Genomic DNA, 15,860 nt, shown 5'->3' with positions numbered 1-15,860 from the left:
CCACAAAACTATTTGTAATTACAATGAACACGCACATGCACGCACGCATACACAGAGACACACACCAAGAGAGAGAGACAGACCTAATCTTTGTGCAGTTCTATCTACTGTACTGCAGTGATAACATGGTTAGGCTTTCAACACTCTGCTTACTTGGTTGCAGACCAAACCGAATGTCTTGGATGCAGTCCAGATCCTGCAGAAAGGGAATGTAGGACAGTGTTCTGGGGTGTTCATGTTTGAGTGAAAAGCACTTTATGTTTTCTTTTCATCTAGCTCTTTTAACTTGGTTTGAACTTGATTGTGAATAGCGGTTGTCAGACATGTAATGGTAGAAAATACAAAAAAAAGAAAAGCAAAAAAAAAGGAAATGCAAATATATATAGCTAAACAGGACATACCAGAGATCAAAATTGTGTTTGTAATGTAGAGCAAAAGTGGTGCCACACACCAACTGTTTATAATGTAAATTATTTATTGAATAAAAAGATGTCTTGCTAATTGAGTCGTCCGTCTCAGCTGTCGTGGAGCATTTTTTGAAAATCTATTCTTTTGTAAATAATCGGAAATGTTTGACTGCCCCCTGCTGTAAAAACCTCTCACTTATACTGTACTGTCAGATACAAAAGGTGAGGGACAACACAATTAAATGGGGGATTATATAGTAGGGGTGTAAAGGTACATGTATCCGTACCGAACCGTTTCAGTACTGGACCTAAGGTTCAGTACGGCTGTGTACCGAACGAATACAACGGTATGTTTACCACTGACGACCGACCCACAGGGGGCTGTTTTTTTCACAATCTAATATAATTCTTTTTAATTTTTTTATTTAACAAATCGATTATTAATTTCAATATAGACTATTAGTTCACAGCCCTACAAGTACAATTAGTTACTGCACACTACATCACCCCTGAGTGGAACATGGAAAGCCAAGCTTTCCCCCACTACCGAAAACCCGTACCGAACCGTGACTTCAAAACCAAGGTATGTACCGAACAGTGGTTTTTGTGTACCGTTACACCCCTATTATATAGTGATAGTAGATATAGCTGCACATCTGAAAGTCCAACTGAAATCAAAGCAGGAACGATGAAAGTCAATGAGAAATGGCATTATGTTCAGTCTGATTAGTCAATTAATGCAATTAATGTGTCTTGTCACTCAAACGGAGCAAACTCAGTTTGACCTGTATAAATCAAGCTGTGTGCGCGCACATCCCCGGACTGGAGTAGATAGGAACGTAATCCTGGTCAGAACAACAGGGCAGACTGCAATATACTTGCATTTGTTAGCCATGCTAGCGATCTAAACAATCAATCCATGCCAAAGCTAGATTTAGCCAGGGGAGTGCCATGGTTTCTCCAGAGCCCAGTCTTATTCTTTTAGCGCAGCAGTTTGCGCAAGTCTGAGGCAACTTAGTCACGTGACTCAGTTGGTATTGCTGATCGGTATGTTTGTATACAGCAAACGGGTCGATTATACAACATTTTGAATTTAGCATATCGCCTCTCAGCAGTCTAAAGTGAACAGCAGCTCAAACGGCCATTATTCCATCTTGAATGTAAAACTATCGTGTCTGAGGTGAACACTCATCTCAAGATCCATGAAATCACACAACATCAACACTCATTCATGTAGGAAACTTTTATTACACATGTCTATAAACATATTTACAGCAAATATCCCATGAAGAGTGGCTTTGTCACAAATATAAATTATTTAGGCTCGTTTCAAAGAACATATGATACAGGGACTGTAGTTTAACTGGAAGAAAGGTGCGTTGGCTATTCGTTGCAACAGGTTTACCGGAGTGCTCTGGACAAAACCTAATACGTAGTTTATGTTTACCTCAAAACCTAATACGTAGTTTATGTTTACCTCAAAACCTAATACGTAGTTCATGTTTACCTCCCCGAATCCTCTGGGAAATAGGATTGCGTGATGAAATACTAGAAATAAATGTTCCCTCCATCATTCCTCTCTGAATACTACTGTACCGCCGTGTCCTTAAAACACAACTGTTTAATACTGTGTCCTCTCCGTTAATTAAGACTACAGTAGTGTCTGAACCCATTATGCAGTATGATAACACACACAGAAATAAGGCACACATGGAGAAGCGGAACATCGACGGCGACGGGGGAGGGGGGGTTTGGGGGACATTAGGCCCAAAGTAAGACCAGTCTCTGGTTTGGCACTGAAACAGACGACTGAAAATGCTGAATTTCATCGGCGATTCTCAAGTAACACCTCGAACGGCTTTCCAGCATTGATACCACAGTCACTGTGAATCAAAAAGAGAGCAAAAAAAAGAGAAAAAGGATAGAACATGAACCAAAAACGTAAAGAATTTTTTTTTTTATCTCCCGACATTATCTGAATACTTTTACAAGTAGGGGATACAGGATAAAAAAAAAGATTCCCTCCAGTACCGTACAGTACCATCAACACACCAAAGGGAGGAGGAAAAAAGATTGTTCTGACTAAAGCCATAGTGTTTTGAACCTTTGCACAAGTCGTTGCTACAGTATAAACACCATTGAGAAGCTCTCTTGTCGTTAGGCCCTACAGACAGCAGAGTGGTTATGGAAGGAGAAAAACAAAAGGATTCCAACAGTGTGTATAACTACACAACTATAGAAAAGAAAAATATGATCAATACACATGAGAAACACTCATTAGCTAAAACCGTTGTTAAATAGTACTTAAAGGACTAGGTACTGCGCTGATTAACCCGTGGCGTCTCGTACAGTGTTTATATTGTCCCGTTTTGGTAGCGGTGGGATGTCATCTTCTGTGTGAAACGATAACCCTGTGGTACATTTCATATTTCGCTACATGATCAAAGATAAAGTTGAACATTTCTTTGAAGATGCAGTGATGAGAATACATTTATAAACAACATTCGCTTATAATGAAACTCTTCGCGGTGACATCGTTTTAAGACTTTAAAGCTTAACGCAAAAAAAAGAGAAAAGTGTCCAAGTCGTGGTTCCTTTGGGGGACAAAGGAAAGACATACATCTATCTTTTCAAAAAGGCCAAATACTTCAGGCACTTTTAGGATTCAAAATCAGGCATAATCATCATCGCCATGGGTTCAGGTATCCTACATTTTCCTTAGGTAATAGTCCATGGGACCAAGGCGTCTAAACAAGGACTGATCGAGTAATCTCAACTCAATAATAAAGATGCATGATTTATCCGTCTTTTTCAACAACATGATAATTGAAAGAAAATCTATTTCTTCCTTTAGGGCACAAGTCATTCATGCTTCCTTTAGCGGACATGTAATGTATGCTTCCTTTAGGGCACATGTCATTAATTTCTTCCTTTAGGGCACATGTCAATCATGTCTTCCTTTTAGGGCGCATGTCATTCATGTCTTCCTTTAGGGCACATGTCATTCATGTCTTCCTTTAGGGCACATGTCATTCATATCTTCCTTTAGGGCACATGTCATTCATGTCTTCCTTTAGGGCACATATAATTGATTTCTTCCTTTAGGGCACATGTCAGGCATGGCCACAGTCACTTGAGGGAAGGGGGGGGGCGAAGGACATAGTTTGGTTTAGCTGGTCTTGCTAAGAGGGTACAGTATGTATCGATTCCCTTTCCAACTGTGAGCTTATGATTGGCCAGTCGAGGACCCGTCCCTTCAGCAGCATTGTGGCCTTGACTAAAACCAGCGTCTCTCTCCGGCACCAGGGGGGGGGGGGGGGCACTCTCATGTCTTCCTGTTGTTCCAGTTGGGGTCCGCCCCGGCGGCCTTCTGCTCTGCAGGCCGCTCGGGGGGCGAGCGTGAGTCCTGGGGAGACTTCTGTGCCTGCGGGGAGCGGGGGTCCGCCAGGGCGGGGGGCTTGTCGGGGTGGAAGGGCCTGTAGTGCTCCGACCCGGCCGGGCCCGGGGACCTGTGCTCCGGCATCCTGCGGAAGTCCTGTGGCGGGCCCTCGCGGGTCCCCGGGTGGTAATTGGGCGGACGGAACTCGTCGGAGCGTCTCCTCTTGGGGTCTGGATGCCTGCGATGACGAGAGACCACAGCGTTCAAGTCTTTTAACTGAAAAGGCACGAGATCATGTTTTCCCCTGGGATTTCAACAAGACAGAATGCATCTAGGGGGGAAATGCCAATGGCACTTCTTAAAAGAACACAGCAACATTTTGGGAAATTGGCTTATCGTCTTCTCCAGAGAGACAAGATGATAGATACCAGTAGAAAGCCATCTGGCTGCACTTTATCCTAGCTTAGCACAATGAATGGAAGTGGGCATGGCCGGTTAGCCTAGGCATTGTCCAACTAACACCTCTCTCGAAGGCTAACCGGCCATGTCCGCTTCCATTTATTGTGCTAAGCTAGGCTAATGTGCAGCCAGATAGCTTTCTACTGAACGCACAGAGAGGAAACTGGTATCTATCTTCTTGTCTCTCTCTGGAGAAGACGGTAAGCTAATTTCCCAAAATGTTGCAGTGTTCTTTTAAGATAAGATAAGGTATTCCTAAATTCGGGCATCAGGGGGAGGGGGGGGTACAGGTATGGCAGGGTTAGTAGTAGAAAGACATAAATAGACAATAAAATTGGATCTGAATATAAAAATGAGAAAAATAAACAGTGAAACAATATAATTAACACAGAATATGAGAAAGTAAACAGTGTAATCAAAGGTGCAGATGCGGATCTGTATGCCCTCTCAGTTATATTATATGTTACAATAAATATAGGCAATAAAGAATTTTTATCTGAATATATACTATGAGTAGGAGTAAAAGTAACTAACTGGCATGATATACGTCACACGTTGCAGGTTTTGGTGGTTAAGAGTCAGGACACACTAGTTTTCCGATACCAAACACTCTGTTTTAAACCAGTATCAGTCCGACATCCGATACCAGTATCGCTCCGTCCCTCAACAACATGCCCTTCTTTTCACACAAAAACATGACGTCTGGTTGGTTGGACCCTCACCTGTCATAATAGGCCCGGTGACCGCGGTGATCCCGGTCGTTGTCGTACTGCTCGTACTGCCTCTTCCGCGGGGAGCTGCTGTTGCGGTACCCTCCCGAGCTGCGGTAGGAGTCTCGCCGGTCGCCGTAGTGATCCTTGTAGCGGTGGGAGTCATACGGATGATGCCGGTCCCCCTGCCACGGCTGGTTGCTGTTGCTAGGGTAACCGTATTTACGGTCCCTCTGCCATTCTCCCCTGTCTGTAAGGAGAGACGAGATGTTACGGCTCGTGTGAGACGACCTGAGTGGCGGAATCTGTAGAGATTACCTTAAACACAACGGTGTTGTGCGAAATGGCCTCGTATCTCCTGTTTTACATGTTTTTACTTGAATTGGACGTTTACATGTGTATTGTGTTGGAACCGGAGAGGTCATACACTTGATAAAAATCTTCATGGTTGATACAAAATTATTGTTAAAACATGGCATTAAATTATGTAAATGCGACGGATATAAGATGTGATTAACTATTTAAATTTTTCTCTCGTTTTAATTGTATTGCTAATTGCATTCTGTATTTGTTCTGTTGTATTATTTACTTGCGAGGACCCCAGGAAGACTAGCGGTCATTCATTTGACAGCTAATGGGGATCTAATGAAACAAACAAACAAAAACAAATACAATTTAGGTTAGGAGTTCAGTGGAAGACTCGACTTTCTCTGGCCAGGAGACTACCTGTACCTCCCCTCCATGCTGCTATGATGCCTGAATTTTCCCAAGGGGATCAATAAAGGAATATCTTGTCTTATCCCCCCCTCAATCTGTGGGATTGTCTTTTAAGATTTCTGGAAGGAAGGGGGCGGGGGAGGGACGACCAGGTGAGGGGGGAGGAAAGGAGGATACAGGGGGGAGGGGAGGTGTGAACAAAAGGCCTTGAGAGGAACTTCCACAGTATCAGGGACAATGAAGTCCACTGAAACCACAGTGGAGACGATTAAAAAACGCATGGATCATTTGTTTTCTTTCTTAAATCCTGGAAAATCTTTTTGGAGATCCAAGGTTTTCGCCTCCTAACTGCAGCCGGTATTTAGATTAGATTCAAATCTATTGTCATCATACAGCACAACAAAAATAAGTCTGTCATCCAACCAGAGTGCAAATGTAACAGCAAAGTTCAACAGCAATATACAATGTACAGGTGATTAAACTGGGTATAGAAATATACAAATTAGTACTACGAGTATAGTGCTAATCAGATGGATGTCGGGTTGTGGTATTAATTAATTAACAACCGCAGCCAGTATACAAATCTGAATGAGTTTACCGTCATTCCCGAAGTGCCTCTTGCCACCCTGGTTGTAGGGTTCTCGGTGGTGTCCGTGGGGGCCCGGCTGGGAGGGGTGAGGCCCGGCCTTGGAGGACGACTGAGACCCCGACGGCTCCGGTTTGAAGGGCTTGGCCCTCCCTGCAGGGTCCTCCTTCTTCCTGTGCTCCTTCTGCAAACAGATTCAAGAGTTTTATTTGTCACATACATACACGAGACATGTAGTGAAATGAAGGTGGCCATGCCCGCCTCGATTGTGCCAAAATACAAATAGAATAGACATGATAAAAAGTTATAAGAATAAAATACAATGCTAAGCTTAAGAAATAAAGGTAATGATTACTATATACAATAATATACAAGTATACAGTTGTGTTTTTAAAGTTACCTTTTTTTATCTACTTTTTCGCCCCCCTTTTTTCTGTATTTTTCTCCCATCCCAATTTAGTTGTTATGCCAATTCCCTTCCTGGTCGTTGCACACATTTGCCCCCCACTTGCCGGTCTAGGGAGGGTTGATAGCAGGAGCAAGGTTCGAAATTAACGGGGGCTTGGGGCAAAATGCCCTCGAAAATTTACCAAATGCCCTCGAAAATCAGTTAAGGGGGGCAAGAAAAGCCCCCGACAGTTTACTAATTATATATGCTCTACAGTGCGAGCATTTCCCTCATATTTGCCCCTAATAATATGTGTGCGCGAACCGGAAAAAAATTTACTCGCAGTGTGCGAGACGAGTGAAGATTACAAAACAGCTCCGCTGCTAATAGTTCAGAAACTACAAGTCCCACATTACACAAGGCGCATAAACGTCCAATCACAGTAGAGTTTCTTGCGGTGACGCGGCTGGTTTCATGAGAGTGAAAGGAAATGAGAACACAGTACGCGCTGGAACAGAAAGTCACGGTACCGGCATAGGCAAGTTATACATTCAATATCAGACAACGCAAAAAATTCAGCCAGCCATGAAGCCCATTCATTTTTATTTTGAGCAAAAGAGAGACGAGGAGAAAGAGGAATCCGGCGAGGCAGCTAATGTTACTGAGGCAGATAACGTTAGCGAAGTTAGCACACGCACATACACTCACACTGTGGACCAGCCAGTGACTTTGGTGGTGTGTGCGCACAGATGTGTGTTCTGTTCCTGTTTGCACACACACATACACACACATTGTATGCCATCACTGGGAACACTCAGAGGAAAGGGGGGCTGAGAATATCTGTGTCTATCTGTGTGTGTGCGTCTCGCTCTCTCTCCCTCTCTACATCTCTCTCTCCTGAACCTATTTCATTCAAAAGGAAGACATTGATGGACAGTAGCTATAGTATAAATTATAGCTCAGTTGTAGCTGTAACAGAATAATTGTATTAACTATTAATTAACTATTATTCAATAGCGTTTCAATTATAATGAATTAAATAATTGTATAAAGAATTTTCAATGTTGTCATCTAATAATATATTCCATTGCCTTTCCTATCTGTATCAAAGTCAAAATGTTGGTATCATAACACTACAAAAGCAGCTTGACAACAGATATCCTTTGCGTCTAGTAGACATGGGCCAATTTGTGATTTTGGTGGTATGTGCTATTTGCACAGATGTTTAGCCCTTGAATGAATGAATTAATGAAAACTTTATTTAACAGATTGCAGAATGGGTACAATACAGTACGGCTCAATACACACAATTGTTAAGGTGATGCAGACCAGAAAAAGACGTTTGTCTTGTTTACATCAGGGTCCCCCATTTTCAATTCATAGTGTGCACACGCACAGTATAATATGCATGTGATAAATAGTTTGTTAACACTTTAACTGCCACACACGAGATATCTCGGGTTTATTTTTATGTGGTTGAAAGCCACTCACGAGATTTCTCGGAATTATTATTATTATTTTCTAGCGATCTGAAATCATATTGCATCACGCGAGCCTACCCGAGTATACACGAGCACCGCCGGAGATTCTATGTGGAAAAAAGCGCCCCCTATCGTCTTTCAGATGACATAAGGGATTTTGGAATGGACTCAATGAAAATGGATGGGGGAAAAAATCCGGTACTCCACATTTTCCAGTCCACTGATCCAGCCGGGGTTACCAGAGTTCATTCTGGATCCTCTGAGCCCCGCTGATCATGGAGTTCTACTGTATCGCGTTGGATCTATACACTTATCGATTTTTTCGAATGGTGATCAGGAATTGGAATATACCAGTTGGATACCATCTGATGTCAGGTAAGGACTCTATGTTATCAGTGTTAGGATATTCAGACAAATTTTGATGAAGTTATAAGCCGTTTTGTGAAATGGGCTCTTTCGGTTTCACTGTAAAAGTCCGAGAGGAAATCAACGGGGCGATTATCCGTGCGCGGCCCGAATATGCTTGCGTGCACGTATAATATTGATCATCTAGCGTTTATTTGAAAACGATTCATAAAAAGGCAGACGAATATCAACGTTGTGGAATATTCCAGTAAAAGACGATTTTCATAGAATGGTCCAGAATGGGCTGTTTTTTATCTGAAAACGGGTGCTTTTCTAAATGCTCTGAAACGGAAATGACGCGATAAAAAACCAATCTGCCTTGACAGCACTGACTGGAAAATAGTCTTTGATAATGCGATGGGCAGATTAGACACATAGCCATAATTTAAAACATAGATTAGGCGATATTAACGTTAACATTGGCGCCGATGGTGGCATTCAGGGGGTAAAAAGGAAAACCCGGCGTGGCACTCAAAGTGTTAATAAACTCGGTTACTTGAACAATTTTCACTGTGCTCCTAAATTTCTTTGTGTGCTCCTACATTTTTATTTAGATTTTATTTATAAAAAAATTATTTAGGAGCACATGTGCTCTTTGGGAAAAAGGTTAGCGTAGAGCCCTATATATGGAGACATTAACATTACGTTATCAAACATAGGAACGAAGACTGTAAAAAAAGTGTCGACAATGTTTTATAATCTTTATGTTAATTTTCATCATAAAAACTATGTGCCCCCGAAAATCAATTAAGGGGGGCAAAAAAAGCCTTGGATTTTTTTTTTTTTTTCTAACCCTGGTTGATAGATACTATCACATGTCTCCTCTGATACATATTGTGGAGTCAGCCAGCCGCTTCTTTTCACCTGACAGCGAGGACTCTCACTGGGGGAGCGTAACGCATGAGAGGATCACACTACTTCCCCCAGTTCCCTTCCTCGCTGAGCAGGCGCCCCGACCGACCTGTAGGAGTCGCTGTTTACAACGACCAGGATCAGGGCCGCGAGATGTCCGCGGGGAGTGGGGGTGCTGAGATATCGATCGTTTTTGATTAATTTTTATTTTATTTTATATAATTTTTTTTTTATATAAAATATATATATTATATAATTATACTTGTAGTTGTATTGTCTGCGAGACATCGCCACCACGCAACACGTCAAAATGCTCGCTATCTGCAAACAGCTCCACTGTCTGTCAGTCATAACCAACACTCTCGTTCACTAGGATACTATGATGAATTGAAAATGGGGGACGGTCCCTGATGTAAACAAGACGAAAGTCTTTCTCTGGTCTGCATCCCCTTAACAATTGTATGTATTGAGCTGTAATGTACTGTACCCATTCTGCAATCTGTTAATAAACTTTTCAATCAAACTTACAGCTGAACAACTCCGCGCTCTGAGCGTTCTGATGCACACATCACAGCCCAGCTTACCCCATCTGGCTGTTGCGCCCTCTGTGTCACTGTCGCAACAACAATCGCTGCAGGAGCGATAATAATAATAACACACATTACCTATTCCGAAGACGGTAAAACACAGAAGGTGGTCTTGCGTTCAGGAGTGGTGGAAATAAACTCCTTCATGACAACATGAATGTCCAGTGAGTCCAGAATATCCGGATGCATATGCTGCAGCAAGTCCAGGTTATTATTATTAAAGAAATCAGATGAGACATTTCTTTTCTGAGACACAAGTAAACACTCTCCACTTCAGACAGTCCTCCCTCTCTGCAATTCGTTCCCGCATACAACATCGCCGACAGATATATTCCTTTACTGCGAATTGTCCCAAAACAAAAACTATTCCAGGCCGCTATTTATTTTACCAACGGATTTCCAGTTCCGCGTTGACGCTTCCAGGCCGCGTCTATTCGAATCCCAACCGGTTCATGAGTCTACACGCTGTTTTAATAACACTGCATTATCGAGACAGCGCCCCTATGGATCTGACAATGAATTCCAAGAATAGGGTAAATCTGCAGTGCCGTTCCGCTCTATGACATTGAGTAGCGTCGGTATTCCAATGGAATAAAGGCCAAAACCACCTTGCAGTTGCAGTTACCCTCCCCGCCAGCAGGGGGTGCTGGAGCACCCGTCGCACCCCCACTTCTCGCGTCCTTGACCAGGATACACACCCCACCGGCTTCCCACCCGCTAACACTGCAAATTGTGTTAGTATGGATGACCGACCAAGCCGGAGGTACCGCTGACAGCTGGATTCGATAGCAGTGTCTCTGCGGTGGTAGGCAGGCGCTTAGTCCGCTGCGCTACCCAGCCGCCTTAAAGTTACCTTTTTGTAGTGTATTTGTGTGTGGGGTGTGTGAGAGAGTGCAAGTGAGGAATCCAGTCACATTTTCACGTCACAAATGGATCAATAAAATAAAAACGAATAATAATTAATATTATCCTTTGGTTCATTACAATTTACTCAAGCATAGTAACAGACACAACATTTCCGACACTGGGGATATATTCCCTGAGGTCCATAGATGTCCCTAGATACCAAGGCCAAGAACATTCAAATGGTCTTGTAGAAGTGGAGCGATCTTCCAATTTACTTGGAATGGTATGTACTTTTAGGCACATTTTCAGAAAATATGGTTAGGGCTTAACACATTCGGGGCCATTGGGATGAGTCTAATAAATCTCTAGAGGACCGGCAAATGTAAACAGACGTGGGGCTGTTTGTAGAGCTAAATCTATACTTTATAGTATTGCTATCTGTCCATTCTCATTGTCAATTGAGAACATAAACCGTCCCTTCAAAATGGCTTAAAGGAAAAAAAAAATCATCAATACGTTCTCATTTTATAGCACCGTGAATATAAGCGTTATACGGGATTTCGGCTAGGATATTTCCTGGAAGGCGAGATAAAGGGCTAATAGCTACTACCGTTATATCCAATGGCATTTCCGTTATACATATGCTACAGAAATAACTCAAACTGCATATGATCGGCACGATCCTCAAGCATGTATGCATGAAAGGGGGGGGGGGGCGGGGCGTCGTTTCTGATTATTGATTACCAATAACCGCGTTAGCCTCATTCATTGATCGGATGGATGGCTATCAAAACAAGGCCCGATCGGGATGTACTTTACGTAAAAAAGATCTTACCGTGGGCCGGTGGGATCCCCCCGAGCATTTCCCCGTTATCAATCGCCATCTGGTAGATCGATATGTCCATTGGCTGATGATAAATCCCCTTATTGCATAGTGAAATCTGCGATCCAAAACGTAATCCAAGCTACAGGCTGTACATCCAGAATCGAGCTAACTGAAAACTCCATTGAAAGTATAAAAAAGAAAAAAGAAAAAAAAAATCCACCGTTCAGCCACAGGGCACACTCCATTATCGCGACAGCGCCCCTAAGAGGATCTGGCCCGTAATGCACGTTGGCGAATTCAAAGAGTAGGGTAAATCTGCAGTGCCGCTCTGTGACCTTGAATAGGTTATAAAGCCAAAACAACCTTCCCACGGACATGTCCGTGCTTCTGTCCACAACGGGTGGAATCGAATCACGGAGCTATCCGTGCTTGGGCGGGATTGTGTTAAGGTTAAGACGGTGAATGGTGATTTTACTGGGATGTGGGTATATTTCACATCAGAGCTGTAAGTCAAATGTATTTGTATAGCCCAAAATCACAACAAGCTGCCTCGATGGGCTTCACAGATCAACAAGTAACATCACTGATCATAGGGCTGGTTGATATGGCCAAAAATGATATCACGATAACGATATGATAATGTTATCACTCTATATCGATAATTATCGATGTTGTTATAAGGATGTATGTTTATTTTGCAGCAATTCTTTGTCGTTGCCGCCATCTTTAGTGTTACAGCCCCTCACACTCCAGTTCTCAGGCTGCAGCTGGTTTGAAAGTGAAAGTAAACAGGTTGCTCTGCTGGCTGTGGCTCCAGGGGAGTTGAATAGTTCTGGCTCTGCTATAGGGCTGTCTTAAATACTTCGAAGCTTCGTTCGATGGGCATGGGATTCGAATATGAAAAAAAAAATCGATTATATTAAAAAAAAAATATATATATATATGATTTGCAATATCAACTATGCCTCTCTTTGTTAACTACAACAAGCAATGCTGTTTGTTATTTAAGATGAGGTCGGACTCGGCACTGACAGATTTGTGTTCATTGTGCTGCTTTTATAAAGCCTTAAATGACGGCTTACAATATTTCATGGAAGCAAAGTGTTTAGTTTGTCTAAGATTTAACTTTACAGCACTGACAAAGTTGAACAAAGTGCTGTACAAGTCCCACAACAAAAATTTATATATATATATATATATATATATATATATATTTTTTTTTTTAACATTTCGAAGCTTCGAATTAAAATCGAATCTCGGCCCTACTCGGCCCGAAGCTTCGAATTCAAAAAAAAAAATCGAAGGTCAGCCCTACTCTGCTAGTTTCTTTTCTATCTTTTGGCGCTTTTTTTGGTGGACAAACCACTGCACATGTGCAATGTGACTCGCGACTGGAGACTAGCTCTGCTAGCACACATAGCCTACTGTGTACAGGCTGTTTCAAACTGTATTTTAAATTAGAAAGCAAACAAAATAAATCTCAATTTGGTCAGTATTGTCATTTGGACAAGCAAAGCCATTACTTTAAGTTGCAGGCAAGAAAGACAAGTCTGTCCACTGTCTCCGGCTTTAAAAAACTGCCCTGTTGCAGGTCACAAAAGAAAATATATATATATATATATTTTATTGATATTTTTTTTTTAATTATCGATAGATACCGATTATTAAAATATATCACGATAATTATCGTTATCGTTTCATCGCCCAGCCCTAACTGATCATTGTGGTCATTGACTCAGTTTCTTCCCCTCAGCAGCTCCTAGTTAATGAGTCAGGTGTCCCCCTGCTCCACCCCCCCCCCCCTCTATGGGGAGCTGCTAGGGTCAGAATTTAAAACTGTTATTTTGCACTGCCAACAGATCATTAGCCATTGTACTTTATTGTCTTGTTATATCACTGTTTTGCACTCATTCTGTGAAAAAAGTTTACGCACTGTACTTGTCAATGCCATATCACGTTCCCATCTGTTTTTGTAACATAAATGGCGATTAAAGTTGATCTGAATCACAATAGATCCACAATAAAAACCACCATAAAATCCACAATTTTGCAACACCCCCAGACTTTCCCCAAGGAAGATAAGGAACAACTCCCTGAAAGGTAGAAACTTCAGATGGGCAATTCAAAGGGGATCCCCCATCAGGCTGTCGGTGATATATGGGTGTTGCTATGGATGATAGAGGGATGGATAATAGAACAAGCACATAATTGGTATGTGTATGTATAATTTGTCTTAAATACTAAGTACATAGGCGGTCGGGTGGCGTAGCGGAGATTGCGCTCGTCACCAATGCAAGAGGCTGCGGTCTTGACTCCCGGAGTCAGCATTGCCCTGCGGCTTGAGCCAGTCGTCATACTAACTCGTTTGGTGAGTTAGGGGGAGGGAAGTCGTGGGTGGTAATCTGGCGTTGTGGACAGCGACGCCTACAGGTCAGGTCTGGGCGCCTGCTCAGCGAAAGGCAGGAAATGGTGAGGGCAGCGTGACCTCCCACGCGTTACACTTCACCAATGAGAGTCCTCGCAGCCAGGTGAAAAAAGAGTCACTGGCTGTCTCCACATGTGTCGGAGGAAGCATGTGGTGGACTTCAGGGTTCCCTTGTACAGACCAGTAGGAGGAACATGCGCACAACAACCAGGTAGGGGGGGGGGGGAATTGGCATAACGACTAAATTGGGATGGGGAGAAAAATAGAAAATCAGGCAAAAAAATTAAAAATACTATATACATGATTTAGATAAAACCAAAAGTTGGATGTAATACCCCAAACTAAAATGATTCAAGCCCACAAAATGTGACTAATTCATCAGCAACGGACCGACTCCGAAAAGTGTCTCTTGATGACATCACAAACTCCCAAGTCTTGATGCTCTGATTTCCAGCTCATGGAGACAGTTGTCTGTTTCTCGATATTGACTGAACTGTTCGTGATCACTTATCAATTATGATTTAGGAACTCCTTTCTCTCTTTGTTCGATTCCTACTCCCCCGTTAGTCCGTGTGACTCGTAGTGCTGTAAACACTAGGAAAAACAGCTTTTTCCTTTAATGCTTCAAACACCTTGAATGCCCTCCAACAGACTCTGAAGCTGCATTTAAAAGTATGATCTCCGACCGTGTGTCGACTTAGTCTTTTATTGTTTATTCGTATATATTTTGTCTATATAATGTAAGAAATAGCTGATAAACTATGTCTTGCGAGCTCGTCATCGCTGTAAATGGAGGTAAACTCTGTGTCTTACGAGTTGAAGTAAAGGTTTGAAATGAAATTAAAGTACTGTAAGGCACTTTGGATAAAGGTTTCCACCAAACGACATGGATCATGTTACGTCATTGGACCATACAAGTAGTGCTAAGTGCAATGGACAGTGTTCAATGTTCGACTGACGATGTTTCCATGGGGATGTGGGAGGAGCTCACCTCTTCCTCGTGCGAACGCTTTTTCTGTGCCATCTTGTAAAGCTTGTGCAGCTTCCTGGCACCAAACTCTGTAAACTTGGACACAAAGATCCAGAGGTTCCTGTCAACAAGGAAGGGAGTCATTATTAGATTAGATTAAAATGCATTGTCATCATACAGCACAAGTACAGTACAAGAACAATATACAACATTCGGGTGATTCAACTGGGTATAAAATATATAGATTAGCACTACTGAGTAATGGTGCTAATCCGATGTATGTACAGAGTTGTAGTATTAATATGTACAGTGATACAAGTATAGAAACACTATGGTAGTAAGTCGTACTGGCCAGCAGCGTAACGAGTATGTAAAGAATATGTACTGATATAGATGTAAAATGGATTATATGCAGGTATGTACAGACAGATGTGGATATATATATATACGGTAAGAATAAAAAAGATATACGGTATATACAGCATTATTGTACATGCTATCATACAAGACTTATATTGGATAACACCCCCCCCCCCAAAAAACAACATCATCATGATAATTCACACGAATACATAAAACTTGCATAAGACATGGACGTGTCAGATTAAAACGGAGGTAGAGTGAAATCGTCTTGGTTTACCGTCGCCATATTTTGACATGTTCCGGGTCATTGTAGGCTTTAAGGCACTCAGTGATCCGATCTCCTATCTTCAGCAGGCAGGTGCGTGTGTGCTGGAGCTGGTCCTGGACCGACAGGCCCTCGTCGGGCTTATCCAGCTGCTTCAGGGCGTTCTTCACTGGCCTCATGCGCTCCTTACACTG

At 42.4% G+C, this 15,860-nt stretch overlaps 1 protein-coding gene across 3 annotated transcripts in view; it reads right to left on the bottom strand.

Moving 5' to 3' along the window:
* Positions 1–1,641: 1,641 nt before the first annotated feature.
* The window catches only part of chd2 (chromodomain helicase DNA binding protein 2), a 93,187-nt gene continuing 78,968 nt past the window's right edge, over positions 1,642–15,860 (bottom strand). For 2 of the 3 annotated variants that reach the window (XM_084334854.1, XM_084334855.1), the window contains 5 exons: positions 15,679–15,857; positions 15,060–15,159; positions 6,271–6,442; positions 4,968–5,205; positions 1,642–4,024 (listed from right to left, as the gene is read on the bottom strand). In XM_084334854.1, coding sequence (XP_084190980.1) covers positions 3,733–4,024; positions 4,968–5,205; positions 6,271–6,442; positions 15,060–15,159; positions 15,679–15,857 — 981 coding nt within the window. In that variant the 3' untranslated portion in view covers positions 1,642–3,732. Of the gene's footprint in view, positions 4,063–4,967; positions 5,206–6,270; positions 6,443–15,059; positions 15,160–15,678; positions 15,858–15,860 lie in introns of all 3 variants that reach the window. The other variant, XM_084334856.1, reaches the window with a different exon arrangement.

Source organism: Notolepis coatsorum (assembly GCF_963971535.1).
Source record: "Notolepis coatsorum genome assembly, chromosome: 18".
Classification (NCBI taxonomy): domain Eukaryota; kingdom Metazoa; phylum Chordata; class Actinopteri; order Aulopiformes; family Paralepididae; genus Notolepis; species Notolepis coatsorum.
This window is presented reverse-complemented; position numbering and strand designations above follow the sequence as displayed.